The sequence below is a fragment of the Tinamus guttatus genome, unplaced genomic scaffold, assembly GCF_059628265.1.
Source record: "Tinamus guttatus ecotype Peru unplaced genomic scaffold, ASM5962826v1 Tinamus_guttatus_pri_ptg000599l, whole genome shotgun sequence".
In the NCBI taxonomy this organism is placed as follows: Eukaryota; Metazoa; Chordata; class Aves; order Tinamiformes; family Tinamidae; genus Tinamus; species Tinamus guttatus.
In genome coordinates, this window is record NW_028289133.1 from 219,384 (window position 1) to 239,995 (window position 20,612).

The 20,612-nt window shown below is 40.4% G+C and overlaps 1 protein-coding gene across 1 annotated transcript in view; it reads left to right on the top strand.

Moving 5' to 3' along the window:
- OBSCN (obscurin, cytoskeletal calmodulin and titin-interacting RhoGEF) overlaps positions 1-20,612 on the top strand; it is a 141,641-nt gene that overhangs the window by 77,314 nt on the left and 43,715 nt on the right. The window contains exons 52-75 of the mRNA XM_088534760.1: positions 1,214-1,486; positions 2,327-2,614; positions 4,056-4,328; positions 5,409-6,752; positions 7,336-7,614; positions 8,371-8,449; positions 8,834-8,952; positions 9,604-9,801; positions 9,965-9,994; positions 10,098-10,196; positions 10,612-10,830; positions 11,146-11,212; positions 12,139-12,167; positions 12,372-12,488; positions 12,986-13,125; positions 13,819-14,019; positions 14,351-14,433; positions 14,907-15,080; positions 15,509-15,668; positions 16,055-16,171; positions 16,858-17,022; positions 17,773-17,931; positions 19,120-19,297; positions 19,870-19,983. Coding sequence (XP_088390886.1) covers positions 1,214-1,486; positions 2,327-2,614; positions 4,056-4,328; positions 5,409-6,752; positions 7,336-7,614; positions 8,371-8,449; positions 8,834-8,952; positions 9,604-9,801; positions 9,965-9,994; positions 10,098-10,196; positions 10,612-10,830; positions 11,146-11,212; positions 12,139-12,167; positions 12,372-12,488; positions 12,986-13,125; positions 13,819-14,019; positions 14,351-14,433; positions 14,907-15,080; positions 15,509-15,668; positions 16,055-16,171; positions 16,858-17,022; positions 17,773-17,931; positions 19,120-19,297; positions 19,870-19,983 — 4,905 coding nt within the window. The remainder of the gene's footprint in view (positions 1-1,213; positions 1,487-2,326; positions 2,615-4,055; positions 4,329-5,408; positions 6,753-7,335; positions 7,615-8,370; positions 8,450-8,833; positions 8,953-9,603; positions 9,802-9,964; positions 9,995-10,097; positions 10,197-10,611; positions 10,831-11,145; positions 11,213-12,138; positions 12,168-12,371; positions 12,489-12,985; positions 13,126-13,818; positions 14,020-14,350; positions 14,434-14,906; positions 15,081-15,508; positions 15,669-16,054; positions 16,172-16,857; positions 17,023-17,772; positions 17,932-19,119; positions 19,298-19,869; positions 19,984-20,612) is intronic.

Sequence of the window (20,612 nt, forward strand, 5' to 3'; positions counted from 1 at the left end):
CTGTTGTGGTCCGGTGACTGGGGCGCACGCCCCTGTATACATTTCTGCATTAGTTATCCAACAAAAGCTGCACAGACAACATGAAATATTCTCTGCCTCTGTAGTGCTACCATCTCCATCACTTGTCTCATTTACTTCCTTAAATATTGCCAAGTTAGGTACAAAATCAATAGTAATTTGTCTCAGACTTCTCCTATTTCGCTTAGTTCCAAAAAAAAAAAAAAAAAAAAAAAAAAAAGCTGATTTGTGATGCAGACATTCTGATAACTCTTTGGATTTCATGTGAAAATGTTATAGCTAGAGAACCTGGGTCTAAGGAGACAAATTGAAATGCCTTTCCTGATGTAGAAATGTGCAAAGAGGCAGGCTGAGGATCTAGTGTGTGAGGGTCTTGGGAGAGTTTGGACTCTGATTCAGATAGCGGTTGAGCTCTGTGGACCAAGTCCACCTTTGAGTTGATATTTTATTTCGTAGGATATTATGGTTATGGTTTGCGTGCTATTAGGTGTCCCTGCTTGAGCGGGGGGGTTGGACTAGATGATCTCTGGAGGTCCCTTCCAACCTCAATCATTCTGTGATTTTGTGATTCTGTTATTTCATGATGCTATTAATCCTTTATATTTTGGGAAAAAGGAAGTAGCTCTTTCTTTATGACCCTTTTAGGGGTCAGCTGATTCTGTGCTTCTGGGTTATGCATTGCCATTTACTGATTAGCCATCAGGGAATTAGAACCAGGATTCACCGTTGGTAATTGCAGGCAATTCTACCTAGACCTACTTGTCCTAGACTCCTATTGTACTCTGTAAGGAAGAGAGTGTTTGCAAATGCATATCTCACTGAGAGGATGCCCCTTTCTCAGTGTTTTTCTGGTCATGTTCGCAAATTGTTTGGTAAAGAAAACACAAGAAAACAATGTCAGAGATATGCGATTCTCAGTAATGAAAGCTCTGTAAGTTCATTTTTATTTCTCCAATATTGTTATATGCTATATCGGAAAAGGAAGACATTTCTGGATTGGTTTGCATTCCTGATAAGTATTGGAAAGCCTTAATCCCCAAGGATACGATCTGTTGTAATGACAGAACCTCCCTTTTGATGGTCTCCTAGGTTGCTAAAGCCTGGCTGCCCAGAGATTCAACACAAATACTCCTAATACCTCTTACCAGCATTTGTTTCAGTACCTGAGGGCTTTCTTGCTTGTTTTAATCTGCAGGGTGGCGCTTGGAGATCTTGCAGCCTCCGACAGATGTGGAAGTTTCTCCAGAGGATAAAGCTACGTTTAGCTGCGTTCTGAGTGAAGCGGTGCCAATTAATGAAGTCACTTGGTATATCAATGACACAGAGATTCAAGCCGATGAAGACTGGGAGGTACAAGCAGATGGAAATGAATACAAACTTATTCTGAAAAAAGCCCAACCATATCATTCTGGAGAGGTGACCTTTGCTTCCAGGGAAGCGATTGCATCAGCCAAGTTGACTGTGCTTGGTAAGTTCATACATTGTAAGTATCTGTTGTTCTAACCCAGCATCACTTGAAATTTCAGACTTTGGTATTGAGGTACTGCATCAAATCTTCTAGGCTTTATACTGATTTGTTTCTCGTGTCCCAAGCTAGCCTTCTTAGGCTGGGAAGATGCTGCTGCTGGGCAACTTGTTCTTCAACCAGAAAAAGTTCATCTCATCAGATGAAATTCAGATCAGGCTAGAGATGATCACCAGGGATTCTTAGCTGCAGTCCTTCATAAAATGTAACAGAGAATCTCATGAAAATCTGTTTACTGAGGGTTGAGCACCTTCTGCAAACATGTGGACATTGGAGGAAGCTGAACTAGTGTGCAATGGAAAATTATCAGGTGCAGCAGAGAATGCTTTGAAGTGTGCTAATCTACTCAAGTAGAAATTTGACTGTAAATGCAGATGAGGAGCTGTGCACCCAAGGCTTGCATGTGGAAAGAAGTGGCTGGAGTCTCCAATAATAATAATGAAACTACTGTCGACCTAATATCCTCATGATTTGTTGAATTGTTGTAGTATAGGATGGCAGGTAATTTACCCACACACACCTTGTTTTAGAACGGGATAATATTTTAATAAGGATTGGAGATGCTTCTTGGAAAGTGACTGTTTGTCATTAGCAGCGTAGGTTGATGGTCTAGCTTAGGTATGTCTTCTGATCATAGACATGTAGCACTCAGCTTCGTGCTGAGATGGGTGATGAATGCATTGGACTTCCTTCTTGTTTCTTGCAGAAGCCTCTCGTGTAGTTGTGTATAATAAGGCACTATTGCTCATGTTATACATCACTGGAACTTTGTTGTGCCCTCAGCCCACCCTGATCCCCCTGAAGAACCAGAAGTTTTAAGTAAGGACAGTCACTCTGTAACTCTGTCTTGGTACAAGCCGCTGAGCGACGGTGGTTGCGACATCCTGGGCTACAACGTGGAGAGGAAAATCCCAGGTGTTGGCTGGCGGTCATGCAGCGAGGGAGTGATTCCAAGCACAGAGTTTGTGGTGGACCACCTCACCCCAGGCGAGCCCTACAGATTCCGCGTCTCTGCTGTAAATAAAGTTGGGGCCAGTGAGCCGGTGCACTTCCCTCAAATGGTGCAGCTAGGTGAGGAGGAGAGGTGGCCCCAGGAGGACTGAGAGGTGCTCTAGGCCTGTGTTTCGCATGGCATGCCTGCTTCACCCACTCCAGGGATCTCCTGGGAGAGTCCACTCAGCAACATATTTCAGTATTTTAGCTGCCCTACAGGATAGGAGAAAGATCTTGGAAAGATTGTTCTAGGATGCTACAAAGCCTTGCTAGCGCCCAACATCCATTTTCTCCAAAATGCACCAAGCTATCATGTGGCCTGCACTGCATCCATGTGTTGTCTGGGAACCATGAGTTTCTGTTCTGGTGAAGGTCAAGTGGAATGTGCCAGAAGAAGCATGCTGGAATGTGTTAAATGCAGCTGAGACCCTGGGTGCCTGTGCAGCGGGTGGGCAGTGTTGTCTTCTTCACCCATCTTTCTCACTTGTTATACTATTAGCAAATCTTCATATAATTATCTCCATGAGGGAGTGGTAGAGGACACAATTCCTCTGATGTCTGCTGGTGTAACTTTGGAAGCCACAGTGAGATGGAGAACCTCTTTGCGATGTTTTTTTTCTTTTCTTTTCTTTTCTTTTCTTGCAACACCATCTGTGATAGCAGAATCCCCAGCAATATCTCAAAATGGAAAGACTACGTATATATTAAAAGAAAAAAAATAAAAAAAGAAAACCGTTTGTTTAAAACTCAGGCACACAGCAACGCTGTTGCAACACAACAGCTTCCAGTGTGTCATGTAGAAGGGTGGTGACACTCAGGACTCTGCTCGTCTGGGAAGCTCAGCTGTGTTCTCTAGGTGCCAGTCTCTGGCAGCTGAACATCTACAGGTTTCATGGATTTCTTTTGGTTTCATTTGGAGTATCACTGCAAACAGCACGTCATTGGCAGGACTCCTTCTAAAGTAAAGAAGATACAGAAAAGTTTTTATGAAAATCTTCATACTTTCTGAGATTTTTTTTTTTTAACTTTTTTTCAATCCTGGGATGAAGTCAGCATTTAATAATCTCTTTATTCTTTTTTCTTTATGATGTCACTTCTTCAAAACATCTTAATCCTAAACGTTAAGATCTTCTAGGATATCTAGGGCTGTTTGAATGTTCATTATGATGGGTAAATGAAGATCACCAAATACAGAAATAGGAAAAAATGAACAACTTCTGCATGTATATATTTTATTTCTGTATTTGGTTTAACCTCTGGGGGAGCTTGTTGGTTTATCTTTGGTTTTATCTTTGGAAGTCATGAACTTTGGATACTGTTTGGTTGCCTGCGACAATCGAAGAAACTTTAAGTTAATGATGGGATAATGTTTGGTCATTCTATTATTCTACAGAGTCATCTGGAGTACTGTGAACCCATATGATATGTTATGATATATTGTGTTAATTCCCATCACCTTGTCTTTTTCCCTTTTTTTTTTTTTCCCTTCTTTCTTTTTTTTTTTTCTTTTTAATTACAGAGCCTCCAATTACAGTCACTCATACTTTGGTGGGAGGATCAGTCTTGGAAGGTGAGGAGACTCGCTTGGAGTGCGAATTGTCAAGTGAAATCCAAGAGACAGTGACATGGTTCAAAGGAGAAGAACAAATACAAGCTGGAGGAAGATACGAAATCTTATCTGATGGAAGAAAGCAGATACTCATTATTCATGCCTTTAAACCAGAAGATCAGGGCACGTATACCTGCATGGTTTCTCCAGAAGTCAAATCTGTTGCCAGTCTGAGTCTTGAAGGTACTGAGTACATTCCTGTGACCTTAAATCTGTTCTGTTTAGGGAAATCCAGGAGTATCTCAGCAGTTTGGTCTTGAATTTATTTTCCTTTAAAAGCTGTCTCTGAAGTCAACAAAGCGTCATTATTCCTATTTGGTATTGCCCAGAATGTTTCTGAATCAGTAATATTTTTGAGCTGTTCAAATAAGATTTTTCTGATATTTTCCACCTTAAAAAAGACTCCAGAGTCAGCAGACTCCTCAGCACTTTGTAGCTTAGAATAAAAACTTCAAAAGAAGAGAGAAAAATGTGTTACCCCTGGGATAACACATAGCCCTGTAACCAAAACCAATGAAGATCTATTCAAGACAGTCAGTGGAGCCCTGCCTAACTTTAAAATAGGATGAGCTGAACTGCCCTTGATGCTCCACTGACTTTCTTAACTAGATACTCAGCAATTGCCACAGGAGTGTAGGCAGGAGCTTATGGAAGACCCTTGTAGTTATGTATTTTTTCATGTACACTAGGTCTTCCTACTGCCTTTCTTCCTGTCTTTCTACTTTGGCCTCGAAAGGAACCAACAAAACTGGCTTATACTACATGTTTAGTTGGCCACAACTAGGTTAAGAGAGTTGCTCTAATCTCACTGTGAAGAGAAAGCTGAAAATACTGGATTAATTTGTGAATGACAGAATGAAAGAATGACAGAAGTTGGTTTGTTAGCTTCAAATGAGTGAGGAAGAAAAAAACATGATGTCTGACCATATATTGTGTACGTGCGTAGAAACATAGGACAGCTGAGGTTGTAAGGGACATCTCTAGATAGCATAGTTCAACCCCTCTACTCTAAGCAGGTGTCAGCTGCAGGTTGCTCAGGGACTTGTCCAGGAGGGTTTTGAATGTCTCCAAAGTTGGAGACTCTACAGCCTCTGAGCAACCTGTTGCAGGATATTAAATTTATATTTTTTTCTCAACATAATGTTTAATGAAGTGTCAGTGATATCCTTCTGTCAGGATTTTAGTATGATATTTCCACGTGCTGTCTCTGGGCTTAATCATAGACTTGGTTTTTTGACATCTCACCAATCTAATTCTCCTCAGTTCCGACTGTAGCAATGATTGCCAGAGAGGCAGCCCCTCCAAGCCAAGCAGAAGAGCTGGTGGATGGACATGTCCAGCCTAGCTTGCCTCCTGAGGCTGCTCAGGAGGGAGACCTTCACCTGTTGTGGGAAGCTCTGGCCAAGAAACGCCGGATGAGCCGGGAACCCACCTTGGATTCCATCAGTGAGGTGCCTGAAGAGGATGAGAAACTTCAGAAACTGAAGAAGGAAGAAGCAGAGATGTCTCATTATTACTCAGAGGAATGCTCCACATGTGACGAGCTGGCTAGGACAGGAGAAGCGGATTTCTCTCTCACAAGTTCAGATGATGAGTCTAGAGCTGGGACCCCTTCACTCGTCGTCTACCTCAAAAAAGGTGGTAAGAAAATTGCCAGCGTTACTAGCAAGGTTCAATCCATCTCTGCAGACAAATTATGGAAGCAGTGGGAAAAATCTGATGTGGAGACTGTTGAGGCAGTTCAAGATGCTAAGCCAGCTGAACCAGAAGTAACAGATGTAGAGGATCCTTCCATGAACAAGGCAGCTGTAAAGATCCAAGCTGCTTTCAAAGGCTACAAAGTCAGGAAGGAGATAAAGCAGCAAGAACGCCCCGTGTTTATCAAGACCTTCAAAGATTTCTCTGCTGAACCTGGAAGCACTCTCCACCTTGAGTGTGTGGCTCACAGCAAAACTGATATGAAGGTCCGCTGGCTGAAAGATGGGGAAGAGCTTTCAGATGGTCGCTACTATCACATAGACAGTTACAGTGATGGGACCTGCTCTTTGATCATCACTGGCCTGGATATGAAAGATACGGGTAAATACACCTGTGAGGCATCTAATAAATTTGGCCAAGTTTCACACAGTGCTAATGTGGTGATCGGCAGTCAGAAACCTCAGCCAGTTCGCGAAGAGAAGCAAGTTAAACACACTGCTGACAGCGAGACCGAGAGCTCTTCTGGCAGCGAGCTGGATGATGCCTTCCATAAGGCAGGAAGGAGACTCCACAGACTCTTCAAGGCCAAGATCTCAACAGATATCTCTGATGTGGAGGAAGAGCTCTTTGTCAGTGCAGATGAAGGGGACATAGAGGTGGTAGACCATCAGACATATCGTGAGGATGACCAGTACATCTACATCAAGTTTGACGTCTTGTCTGAAGCAAAAACTGCAGCCACTCGGTTCCGAGAGATGTTTGGTGCCCTGGGAATCCCTGTGGAAATTGACATTTTGGAACAAGGCCCTAAAAAAATTGAATTGCGCATTGGGAAAGCAAAACCACTCACCACCAGGGACTATGCACCACAACTAGGAAGGCCTCCCTCCGCTTTTCTGACTGATACAGGTGAGCAAAGCAAGCTTATTCTTGCTATGAAAAAAAATAACTGGAGCAGATCAGAGTGTTATTTTTTACTTGCGAATAACTTTTGAAACTTTGTTTTTCATTTTATGCAGATGTTTCCTGGAGATCTTTGCACATGTTCATTTTTGGGGCAAGGAATGAAGTTGATTCTGGGGGAGGGAGCTGCAATTCTTACTTATCTATAAAGATGTTTTTCGTAGTAGAAATTTCCACTGTTATAATGATACATCTATAAATGATTTTATTGCTGTATTTCAATTAATTAGGCAGTTTTCAGAATAGTACTTAAAGAGGAACCAAAGACATTTTGCAAAGGGAAAAAACTGAGACAATATGTAGTTTGCAACTGTGATATTTCAATGTTTATGGCAGTCCAGGAGATTTTTTTTCATAGTTTTTGTCAGGGAGTTTCTTCTTGGTGTTTATTGTTGTGGAGAAAGATATCACTCTGTTATTTCAAACCCTACACAACAGAAGTCTTCTGGCCCTGGGCAGAAGTGCTCTTATAATATATCTAATATAGCCAAGTTTTTCCTTTCTTTTCCCCTGTTTGCCTTAGCTGTAGCTCCCATATTCGTGACTGAGCTTCAAAACCAAGAGGTGCAAGAGGGATATCCAGTCAGTTTTGACTGTGTCGTCATTGGCAAACCCCTCCCCACGGTTCGCTGGTTCAAGGATGGGAAAGCTATTGAAGAAAACGACCATTACATGATCAGCGAAGACGAGGAAGGGCGCCATCAGTTGGTCATCACAGCCGTGGTCCCTGTTGACATGGGTGTTTACCGTTGCCTTGCTGAAAACAGCATGGGTGTTGCTTCAACCAAAGCTGAGCTTCGAGTAGACCGTAAGTCTCAAAATAATTGTAGGAAAACCAGAAACGATCACAATTAGAGGTGTATTTTTAAAGAAAACTGTTACTTACATTTTTCAAAAAGAATTGTTTCATTTCATTTTGCTAAAACTGAAGTAAGATTCTGTACAAAGATTTCAGATAAACACAGGTGTTCTGCCTAAGCCAGGGCATGTGGGACCCAGCTACAGCAATGTGCAATCAAACTGCCAGGCACTTACCTTAGTAGGGACATGGAGAGTGTATCCTTCTCACTGGGAAGAGTCTGGGGAGATTTTGATCCCCTAGGAAATTCTGTGAGGAAAAAAAAAAAAAGGCCAAACAAATAGGGGAAGAAAAGCTTCCAAATTTTTGTTGAATCAGAAAGGCAGCTTTTCATCTAAATCTGTTTCTTAGAGAGCTGTGGATGCCCTTTTAATAAAGAATATGCTGGATTTGCTGCCTGAGAGTTTCTAGGAGCAAAATGAAGAAATAGGGAGCTATGTCAAACTGCTTTTTAAAATCTTTCAACTGGTATACTACAAATGTGTTAATAATAAAACGATAACAATGGTACAAGTAATAATTTAAAGGAGAACACAGATGTCACTAGTATTGGTGAGCAGGTCAGTTGCAGAGGTATGTAGGTGAAATATCGGATACAAGGAAAATGAATTTGGAAACTTTTATCTCTAATTGCTCTAATTATTGTAAGAAGTAATAATTTCAAACTTGAGATTCCATTAAGTATTTTTTTTTTCTGCTGAACAGTGACCAGCACTGACTATGAGACAGCAGCAGATGCAACAGAGACATCCTCCTACTACAGTGCCAAAGAATATGTTTCAAGGTAAGCCTAGCTCTAGCTCTTTCTAACTTCTGACTCAGTAAGATCAACATAGTTCTTTAATGGTGCTTTCTAGGTGGAAATACTGAGTCTGGTTTTCCTGGACCAGTTTAATATAGTAAAGGGATAAGCAGATGAGCTGAAATTCCACTTACTACTGCAGATGGACATTTAACATGGACTAATTTGCTCTGCTAATTTGCCACTTCAAGCTAGCCTGGCTATCTTTCCCCTACTTATAATGATATATGTGTAATATCATTATATCATATATATATATCAGTATTATATCATATATATCAGTATGTGTTACTGTGATGGCAAACGTATAGAATGAATTATCGTGTTTATCGTGAATTATCGTTATTAACTTTGATTGCTTCTTAGTCGTGAGCAGGAGGAGTCTACCACTGAAGAGGAGCAATTGCCTCAGATCCTCGATGAACTTCATGATATTCATGTGGCACCTGGAGCACCCTTGGCTAAATTTCACCTGAAAGTGAAAGGTGAGGGGAAGCCGCGACATTTTGTCTTGTTCCAGGTTTGCTGTCAGAGTAAAGTTGCTGGACAAGGTTTCTTTCACAGTTGCACTCCCAATCCATTCATCTTGCACCATTTTTGCATAAGCCAGCTAGAGAAATGTATATATGCTGATGAACATTGGTGTTCCGCAGCAGCCACAACCAGATCAAGTGTCCTGTTTTATGCCCATCTTTGCAGGCATAATTACAAGGATATGTTTCCATAGGAACAATAAGGAATGAAAAAGCAATAGCATCTCTTCATACTCTTTAATAAATGAAAGAGTTCTGGACTAGGAACTAGTAATGAGTCCTAACTCATCTTCCCTCACTGCAACTACTTCATTGGAGCAGGTGGTGAAGCTGTGACACAAACCAAGGGTGATTTAGGCCGACATTTTGCTTCACTGTGGATTTTAGTGTTTGGCTTTGTGTGTGTTGCAAGTTGGTCCTTCCAATCTGGAAGGTATTTGGATATGCAGCAACTATGGAGCGTATGAAGCAGCAAGCTTCAAGAACTGAAGAGACAGGAAAATAATTTAAACTGAGTTTCCTCAACTCTTCTGAAGCTTGTGGTTGGGTGGAGATGCTCCCAAATTGTCACTGCTAATGCACTATATTCTCTGTTCCTTGTAGGGTACCCAGAGCCTCGCCTCTATTGGTTCAAAGATGGACAGCCATTAAATGCCTCCGACCGTATTCTGAAGATCGATAAAAGAGAATTCCACTCCCTGGAAATTCTCAATGTCACCAAGGCTGATGCTGGCCAATACTCAACATTTGTCATTAACTCGGCTGGTTCTGCATATTCGTCAGCCAGGCTGGTAGTCAAAGGTAGTTTTTTGGCATGTCTTGACTCCTGACTCCTATTCCAATGAAATAACATTTCCGTGTAGTGTGTCCTGCAGTGAGTCATCCCCTAGAATCTTTTTTTCTTCCTTTGCACTTCATGGACAGAAACATATTGGTAATTTTGTTCTTATCCTCTGCTTCACAGGGCCTGATGAGAAAGAACCACCAGAAACAGGTAAGATCTGTAGCAGATGATAACAGAACCCCTAGAAATTTTTTCAGTGGTCTCAGCTCACACAGAAGGTGTAACCATGTTCTACAAATAATGTCATTTTCAGATGCCCATGAGCAACTGATACCACCAAGGTTCCTGGAAAGATTTACCAATAAAAAGGTTAAGAAAGGTGCAAGCATCACATTATCTGTAAAAGTTGAAGGTGAGTGGTCTGCCTACGTAACAATGAAATTGCACGTAACAATGAAATTGCACAGTTTTATGACATGTTCTTGTATCTCTTTGGGCCATCTCACTGGAATCTGATCTAGGGTATTGAATCCAAAGTCCAGGGAATTAGTCCTGACTTTGTAAGAGACTTTGTGTGCCTCACAGCAACTTATCTTCACTTCCATTTTCCTATCTATAGTCTTACAAAGATGTGTAGGTTAACTGGTTTTATACAGTGCTTTAATGTAGAAAAGTATGTGTTCCTTCATTGTACATTATGACAGTTACTGCTGTAAAAGGATCAGAAAAAGGATCAAAAGCAACATTGACACACATCTATTGAACCTTGTAAGAAAGGACTATCACTGTTAGGAAAATGAGGGCTCCTTGTATTTGTTTTCCTTTAGGATTTCCACCACCAACTATCACTTGGCTGAAAGAGGAGTCTCAGGAAAACATCCTTTGGATCAAACCAGACACTCCTGGGTATAAACTCGCAAGTTCAAATATGCATCATAGTCTAATCCTGTTGGATGTTAAAAAGAACTACAGTGGACCTTATACATGCATTGCCACCAACAAGGCTGGGCAGTCCATCTGCACTGCCACCCTAGACGTTGTAGATGGTAAGTCCTTCTTGCAATACATTTTCTATGTTGCCTTTTAAACAGTAGCAAAGAGAAAAGTCAATCTGACTGATAAGGACATTACATAAATCTTAACATAGCAGAGTGGAGGAATACATGTATATTGACAGGGAGGGGAATGAACTGTGTTTGCATTTTATGAGTGGATGTGGGTGTCTTGGGTGCTGCTAACAGGACAGCTTCCCTATTCTGGTATTTCCAGGCACCCCTGCCTAGCAAATGTGTCCCACAGTAAATATATTTTTAAAATATACTTTGTTTTCTGTCCTCTGATGATAAACCCTGATCTTGCAGTGAAAGAGGCTGAAGTTCTGACACAGGAGCGTGTGATGGTATCAGAAGCTATAATGACCACGCTGGGGTAAGTACTTGACCATCCAGGTTGAAGCATGTTCTGAAGAGTAGGATCCACTTAAACACAGTTTCGCTTCTAGAATATATCTAGCCTAAAGATTTGACCAGTCTTCTGGAGCCAGTGGAAGGAGATGGGTACTCCCAGAAGATTAATTTTCCTCCCTGAGGGTCTTTTGTTTTTCTGGCAGGATCTGTTTTTCCTCTCCATTGACTACAGAAGGATCTTAAGTGAAAAACAGAAAATTAATCTCTCTTGGCTAATTGGCACTAGTCTATACTTTCCAAAGGTTTATAGCATGTATTAGTCTACATGTGTTCTGTAGGCTAATGACATATCTTGCTGCAAATTTGTTAAAACTTGGTAGATTTCAACTAAAACATTTCATTAAAGCATCAGCTTTGCCTGTTAACAGTGGAGTTCTCTGGCTGATCTGGGGGACTGTCTGCACAGGGAATTTGCCATGAGGAAAGCTGCAGTGTGAAATCAGCTCTTCCACTGCATTCTCTGACTGTATCTCACATTTATTAGGCATATTTGGAGATACTTATTTTATTACTGTTTGAAAGTGGAGTGAGCTTCCTTGAGCTTCCTACGTACCAACAGCATTGTGCAAAGAATTAGGCCAGACAGAGAATGAAAATGTATACCCTTGCTTACTTTGAAGGAGTTTCCTCACATAGATAAGCTGAGATGTCCTCTAATTTTTCTCTGAAAGAGAGAAAGAAAAAGAGAAAGAGAGAAAGAAAGGAGGGAGAGGCGAGGAGAGAGGTGTGTGGGGGAGGGGGGAGAGAGAGGGAGAAAGAAAGGAAGAAAGAAGCAAGCTCAGATGCTATAAATATGTAAAATTTTAATGATCATGAATCCCACTCAAATTGCCCTGATTTCTCATTTTAACTTCTAATCCTGCTTTACTCTCTTTTTTCTTTTTCCAGAGCCGTTCATGGCTCCGAATCAACAGTAGGTAAGAGAAGCTATTTTATATGAACTACTCCTGCCTTCCATATCTACAGCTCAGGTTGACTACATATTTCCTTGTCACCACCTATTTTTGTTCTTTTTTCTCTTATTACTTCCTCAAATGTTGTAGCTTTTCAGGACTGGTCTCTATTCAAGGGTAAATTATAATAGAAAGTTCTTTATTTTTCAGGGCACTTTGAAGGTGTAGCTGGGAAAGAAGGTGTATCCAAAAGCGCTGTTTCCTTAGCTGATGTTGGAACAGAAGAATTCTTCCAGAAACTGACCTCCCATATCTCTGAAATGGTATCTGCAAAAATAAATCAAGGTAAATGACTTGGTAAACACAGTTGAATTAATACAGGAAAAGATGCAAGTACTTTTTTAGGTCTCAAAGCAATCCTGCTGTGCATACTTCCAACATCTTGAGGTGTGGTTCCCAATGGGATTTTAAAATCAAATCTAGACTGAAAGTTATGTGTATAGATGTGCAGTAAACTAATAATACATTAAGTTAAAATGAAAAAATCTGGTTTGTTTTGTATATGATGTATTGATTCTCTTGTAGTAAAGTTTTATCTTGAAGCAACGATGAAGTCATACCTCTTGTACCGATATTTTTAGTTCAGTAAGTATGTAACCTCATGCATTAAGACATTCTAATTCTTTATGCAGCCCTAAATATTGATAGGCAATCACACTAAATGCTTCAAGTGCTCTTGTGGGCAAATAGTTAATTTTGTTAAATAAAAGGTTAGTACAGATATGAGTCATGTTCAAATACAGGAACTGCGTTTCACACTTCCCTGTTGTTCTGCTTTTCAGCCACACTTCGAGTACGAGGTGGAGATAGTGACGATGAATCAAAAACTCCCTCTGCATCTCCTCGCCCCGGTCGATCCAGGCCTTCATCCATTGTCCAGGAGTCCTCCTCGGAATCTGATGATGGGGATTCCCGAGGAGAGGTACGTTATCTTTATGGACAAATTGGATGCTAGGAAAAACAGTTCTTGAGAGTGCTTTGTCTCTTGTGTTTTAAGGATCCCCATACTGCTTTATGGGATCTGTCTCACTTTAGTAATGACTGGTGGTTAAGCACAGGCCCTGTGATATAGACCGCAGATGGAACACTAGAGAACAAGGTTCTGATGCTCACTATTTGATCTTCAAGTCAAATTGTCCAAGTCAATATGATCAAAGTATAGCCATTACTCAATAGCGTTTTGTTTTGTTTTATGGATTAGCTTAAGAAAATCAGAGCTTGATTTCTTGAAACCTTGGATAGAGTTTGTCAGAAGAAATGAAAATTGCTGACAACCTGAACTTTTTAGATGTTTATTTCAAGAAGTTTTAAAACATATTAAACATTTAGCAATGTCAACCTGTTTTGACATTTTCAGACCACTGTTTGCTTTGACTTGGGAGTGAAATTCACTTTCATAATGTAAATCCAAGATACTGCAGAATGTTTTGAAAATATGTGTAGAACCTTTCTGAGACTTAGTTTGCCACTTGTAAAAAGTGAACAGTGATTCTCTGCCATAAAAGGATCAGAGGATAAAGCATTAAACATGAATAAGCACACTTAGGTTCTGCTGGTGATACAGTATTATATTCCCCTTTCAGAGGTCAAAATAACTGTCATTTCATGCGTGCAGATCTTTGACGTCTACATGGTCACTGCTGACTTTGTGCCTGCCATGCCTGACAAGGAGGCCATCACTTTGAAGGAAGGGCAGTATGTGGAAGTCCTCGATTCAGCTCATCCTCTGAAGTGGCTAGTCAGGACTAAACCCACAAAATCTAGCTCCTCCCGACAGGGTTGGGTATCTCCAGCTTATCTGGACAAGAAATTAAAGGTAATTGATCATCCTGCATTTATTTTCCTGTAAAATTACTTTTTTTTTTTTTTTTCCAGTTTAGAGTCATCCCTCTAAAGTGAAGGGTGAGGAGGTTATTGAAGGGGCCTAAAACATGATGAGGCTTTTTCATGTTTAGATTAGGCAGTGTTTTTGTGCCTGTGGAGCAGTGTCCAGGTTTAAAAGACCTAATCACTCTTGAGAAAGAAAGAAATGTCACACTACTCCTTTAGGGATTGTTGGAAGAGCCAATGAGGGATATTGCTCTGCGTGTATCAGCAAAAGCATCGTTAACCAGGAAGAATAACGTGTCCTTTCCCTTGTATTGTAGTTGTCACCAGAGTGGGGATCAACAGAAGCTCCTGAATTCCGTGGAGAATGTGTTTCTGAAGATGAATATAAAAGGAAGCTGACGTAAGCACTTGTCAGATTGTACAGGCACCACTTGGTCTTGCTGATGCTTGAGCTAACAGGAATGTCAGTGTCTAGGTCCCTCATGAGTTACCCTTCCTATTATCACCGTGGCCTGCCCTCTCCCCTTTCTCTCATTCGATTCTCTCAACATTTGCCTCTGTAACATCTTTCTGGTTTCATAATGTGGCATCTAACTTGCAGCCGTCTACCCTACATAGATCCTCGTGTTGTTCACCCTCAGTTTCATCTCGCCCAGCTGCAGATGTCTGTAATGTAGGTGTCTGTCTATAAGCAGAGTGTCTAAAATCCCCTTCGTGTCCAAGGAGATCTAGTCAACATGCTCAAAAGAGTCTGTTCCTATGACCAAATGCTCATCTCTGCTTTAGAGACATGTCAAAAATAATTGTGCTGATTGTTCTTTCCTATCGCCTGACTTATCATGCTGTCTAAACACCTGTTCATATTCCTTTCAGTGTCATTATTCAGGAGTTGCTGATCTCGGAAGAGGATTACATTCAAGATTTACAGTTCTTCCAGACTCATCACCTCAAGTACACTGAGACCTGCCCTAGCGTCCCAGGAGCTGTTTCCAGTCAGAAATCCACCATCTTCAGAAACATCGATGACATTGCTCATTTCCATTCCAGGTGAGCATCCATCTGTGCCTTCATTTTGAAAATAAGGTCTCTGTAGCTGATATCAGAGCTACAGTAAATATGGATGCTATGGAGGATGTAGAACAATGGCAATTTGGGGTATAAGAGGATCAATGGGCATTTTAGGATGAGAGCTGATGGCCTAGCTTAATCTGGAGCACAGGGCTAGGACCCCCCTGTCTTAGTCCCCAGACCTTCAAGACTTACATCCTGCTTATTTCTTGTCCTTTTGAGTGAATTCAATAGAGAAATATGAAACATGACAATATCCTTCATCCCCTCAATCATTTCTTTAATCTGTACTAACCCGAGAATGCCTTATTTAAAAGTCTAGCTGTGTTAACAGTCTGGGGCTGTGTTCTAGCCTTATTCCATCCCCTAATTCTGAGAGATCTCTTTTTTTTCCTTCATCTCCACAGCGTCTTCCTCCGAGACTTGCGGAAGTGTGACACAGATGATGATGTGGCCATGTGCTTTATTAAGCATGAGGCAGAGTTTGATAAGTACATCCAGTACCTGGTGGGACGGGTTCAGGCAGAGTCAGTCGTTGTCAGCAAAGCTGTCCAAGATTTCTACAAGGTAAAATAGTAGCCCAAGTACTTACTGAACAGGGATCCATTAACCCATTGTATCATGAAATATAGACGTTAATTATAAATATGATCCCAACTATTAAACAGCTTAATGAGAAATATTGCTAAGTACAGTATTTTTGCTTACTGACTAGACTTTCCCAGTAGATTCAATCAATATTTGAATGTATAACTTATATACTTATGTGTATTATCAAGATTATATAGCAGGACATGTACATGATTATGTCACTGTTAACAGTATAAGATTAATATACTAAATATAACGCCTCAAAGAAATGCTATTAGTCATGTAAGAAAATAAAAACCTAGATTTTAGTTTCTCTAAAACTTTATCTCAATCTTTCCTCATTCTTGTCTATATTTCTTTAGAGATACACAGATGAAATTTTAGCTCCTGAAAATCCTTTGCAGTCACTTATTCCACCAGTGCAACACTACTTGGAAAAACCCATAAACAGGATCCAACAGTATCAGACTATTATCAAGGTAGGAACTTTTTGTTGCACACCTCTGTCTAATAGGCTTATGTTCTGCTTTGTGTATCCTGTGAGGAGAAAGATTTCATTCTTATTTCATGTTTACTGAGTTCATCCTGTTATAATTCTGCTTGAAAGTTGCTTGAGCAAGAAAGACAGTAGTTATGACCAGAGATGGTGATCTCTAAATGGTTTGTAAATATACATTTAGAGAGGTTCATAGTCTCCAAATCCATAAAGATCAACAAGGTTTATTCACATGACCTTTATCAATATGCATGTGTGTGCATGCAAACACCCATGCACATAAAAAAAATGCATATATCTGTAAGTATGGATTTATATATGTAAATATGCATGACAAGTAAGAATTGTTACACATGCCTCAACAAATCTATTCTAAAAATAAGCAGTTTTCAAGCTATAAGGTACTGACCAGATTTCTCCTTGTGTTTCTTATGTACATTATGGTAAGAATCTGTTTTCTGAAAAGCTTTGCCCTATTCTTCCATCCTGAACTGTTTCATCTCTCACAGCTTTCATCTGTCATACAATTTCAAGTTCTGACCAAGACCCCCAAAAACATTTTTCAAATGCGCATTTTTGTAGTATTTTTTATGGTAAATAGCATTAGGATATCCAAATATTGGACAAATGCCAAAATTACTTTATGTTCATTACTTCATTCACCTACAGGAATTAATCCGAAACAAAGCAAGGAATAGCCAAAACTGTGCTTTGCTGGAGCAGGCTTATGCCGTTGTATCTGCACTCACCCAAAGAGCAGAAAACAACCTCCATGTGTCGCTCATTGAAAATTATCCAGGGACCTTGGAAAGCCTTGGTGAACCCATCCGACAGGTATTTGGAATTTCTCAGTCAGTGTTATTGCTGTAGATGCCTTCAGTAATTTCTAAGTAGCTGCTGATCCTACAGGAAGCTTTTACAAATTATATCTAAAAGAGTGTTTCCCTATTGCTTTGTTGTTGTTGTTTTTCAATATGTGACACATCCCTGTACATGGCAGAGATGGGCCTATTGGTTTGATTAAGTCCAGAGCTTATGGACTAATTAATGCATAATGTAATTACTTGCCTTTGCAAGCCATTCGCCAAAGAGAAGGAGATTTGCTTTGGCCCATACGTGATTTTTAAGCATTTTATTTATTCCCCTTTCTCTCCTCTTATGGGCCAGATACTTGGTCCAACTCCTGAACTTACAGACATCAGCGTTTTTTGTTCGTTTGTTTGTTTTCGTCTGTATGTATTGATTCCTGAGGAGATAGATGCTCACTAGATATGTTCAGTATAAATTTTCTTTTAGCGTTAGAGAAGTCTGCCCACCTGAGACAGCTGGACTTGAGTCCTGTAATTATCTGTGGGCAAGGAATGTAATTTAAAGGCCAATGTAATGATGACCACTCTGTGCCCATCTCTCAGTGCTGTTCATCTCATGTGTCACCTTTAGCAATAGAAGCAATCTGCTGTGTTGTAATGAAAACAAAGTGCATAAGACAAGGATGTAAAGTTTGTTATCTGTTGGATAGAAAATGATGGTGAGCTACCACGGTTCCAATTATGGGTAAGCAGCCTTCCTTCTTTTTCCCATCAGAGCCACTTCATTGTGTGGGAAGGAGCTCCAGGAGCCAGAATGGCATGGAAAGGACACAAAAGACATGTCTTCCTCTTCAAGAATTACCTAGTGATCTGCAAACCAAAGCGGGACACAAAAACAGACACGTACAGTTACATCTTCAAGAACATAATGAAGGTCTGTTCACTGCCTCCATACTTAGAATATTTCCTGTCATTGAGGATTTTTCTTTTATGTCCAGCTTCTGTTCATCCAAAACTAGAACATTTCACTGATGCTTTCAAACTATGTCTTTGTTTCTGTAAATGTGTGAACACAATTAAACATGTGTCTGTCCCCAAATCCCTCTGTTAATGCTGCTGAAAACATGTCAGACACTATCAGAAGCACAGGCAGATTTTTACTGTGCAGCAATGAGTTTACATCTAATGAGTAATAATTATTTTGATGAAATTCATGTGAATTTTGGTTGGGATGCCGTCTACAGCATTTGCTAGAGTTTGTAGATCCTTGGTGTTCAGAGTGTGTGGGATTGTTAGTAAACATTTAGAATATATGCTAAATACCCATTAGCTCCTTTTTGCTAGTTTTGTCCTTTCCTGAAAACAATTCCTGTTTCCAACTCATCTTCAGAAATTCAGGGCACAGGTTAAAACTAAGCAATTGCACAAAGTGTTTTGCTAAGTCATTAGATGCTCAACTCCAGTTAAAAATGAAAAGAAAAACAAAACAAAAACCATTGCCTTCTAAAAATACTTATCCCTATCATTACTGTGAAAAAGGGACACTTTGTTCAGAGTGCAACTACTATATAATTTCTTTTCAGATAGTGCCTGGCTGTGCTGTTTCTTGGTGCTGCAATCAGACCAACAACATTGTGCTGTTGGGAATACCCTTGAATTCTGGCTGTTATTTTCCTGAAATGTAATAATTACTCTCGGGTGGAAAATGGGAGAATGTCTGGTAGTCAGAAAGCCAGGTATACTGGAAAAAGGATTGCAAAGAAATCCTGATGGCTGCTCAGCCAAGGATACTTTGCATTGCTCATGCAGTCTCAAAAATCTTTAAAAGCAGTGTAAATTATCACTGTTTCTTCTTTTGTGGTTGGGACATCTAATAGGAATTACTCATGACTCAGGTCCAGTGAAGGGAGTGTATACTGGTAGGGAGTATCTCCTTAACAAGGAGATTTACTTGTGCTAAATAGTGTTGTTTCCATTTGAAACCTTCACTGAAGATGGTTGTGGTCCACAAGGACTAGGTCCAGGTCTAGGAGGGGAGCAAGGTAATAGCCAAAAATTGTCTCGAAGTAAAAAGAAAAAAAGAAATGGTGTTGACTGTCTTATGCTCCTGCTGTTAACACAGCTAAACAACATAGACCTGAATGACTCTGTGGAAGGAGACGAACGGGCGTTTGAAATCTGGCATGAGCGAGAAGACTCAGTCCGCAAGTACCTCCTTCAGGCACGTACAGTGACCATCAAGTATTCCTGGGTGAAGGAAATCTCCGGCATCCAGCAGCGGATCAGCCAGCCTATCTGGAGTGAGTACAGATCCATATTGTCCAGATTTGAGCTAGAAATTATGTCCTTTTTAGGACATAAGCGGTTAACTTGGCTTTTCAAAATCCACATCAAATCTGGTTTTGATGTAGAAAGAATATCAAAATAATTTTACATTGCTTTTTGAGACATGAATAAATAAAAAGTCTCTTAACAAAGAATCAGTTCCATTCTATACAGAGCAACAGAGCATTCGTTTGGATATCAGGTGTGCCCATGAATTGGGGAATTAACAGTGACAGCTGTGTGGTGTCTGAATAATGGATATGCTTATTAAAAACATGGCCTAAGGTACTTCCAGATCAGCAACAAATCCAGGATTTTTACATTGCATCTTTAAAGCCAACAGCCAACTTTTGTTAGACTCAACTTATTCTCAGATAAGCAAGAGCAGTGTGTCACCTTGAAAGTCATTACTCGCAAATCTTTTCTGGTTTCTGTTCTGAACCTTGCAATTCTGCAAATATTCTCCCTATTGTGACTTTATTTTGCAATAGCCTTCTATGATCTGAACCCCCTCCTCAGTCCTGACATGCTTGTTCTGATGTTTCAGAACCCCCAAACTTTGAAGAAATGCTGGCAGACTGCACAGCTGAGCTGGGAGAGACGGTCAAACTGGCTTGCAAAGTCTCAGGCGTCCCCAAGCCATCCATCTGCTGGTATAAAGGTAAAAGCAGCAAGTCATCTCACCTTCAGTGCATATTCCAAGTCTCTACTCTGGGTGTATCACTCTTTGTGAAGTTGCCAGGGGACAATCTCTAAGCTGATCATTGGGAGACACCTGAGTCTAGCCTGAAAGAAGTTAGCTACTAACCTGCAGTAGGGTGGACCTTCCTGTGACTTGATGTACCCTGATTTTCTGCTTTGCAGAATGGTCCATATGAAGCCACATCGTGTTGCAGTTAACCTTCTTGGAGATGAGTAACTTGTTATGGTAGTTCAGGCTTTTCTGTGTGATAAGGCAGGTAGCTCTGAGGACACATTTCTTTTTTTCAGCATAACTATATTGCAGAGGAAACAGCTTTGCGTTAAGTTCATACCTTGAAAAACTATGTTCTGCTTGCTGCAGTATCTCTATAAGAGAGTGTTTCTTTTACTATACTTGGTAACAAGTAAGAGCTTCAACTGCACAGCATGTACTTTGGGAGAGTTTCATTTTTAAATGAGGATGGATGAGGAAGGAGATCCCCCAAAGAGCAGAGAGTGACTTGGAACAGTGCTTAGTTCATTGGATGTGCTATAGAGGAGGATGAGGATTCTGGAGGAATCTGAGGAGAGGAGGAGAAATCTGAAGGA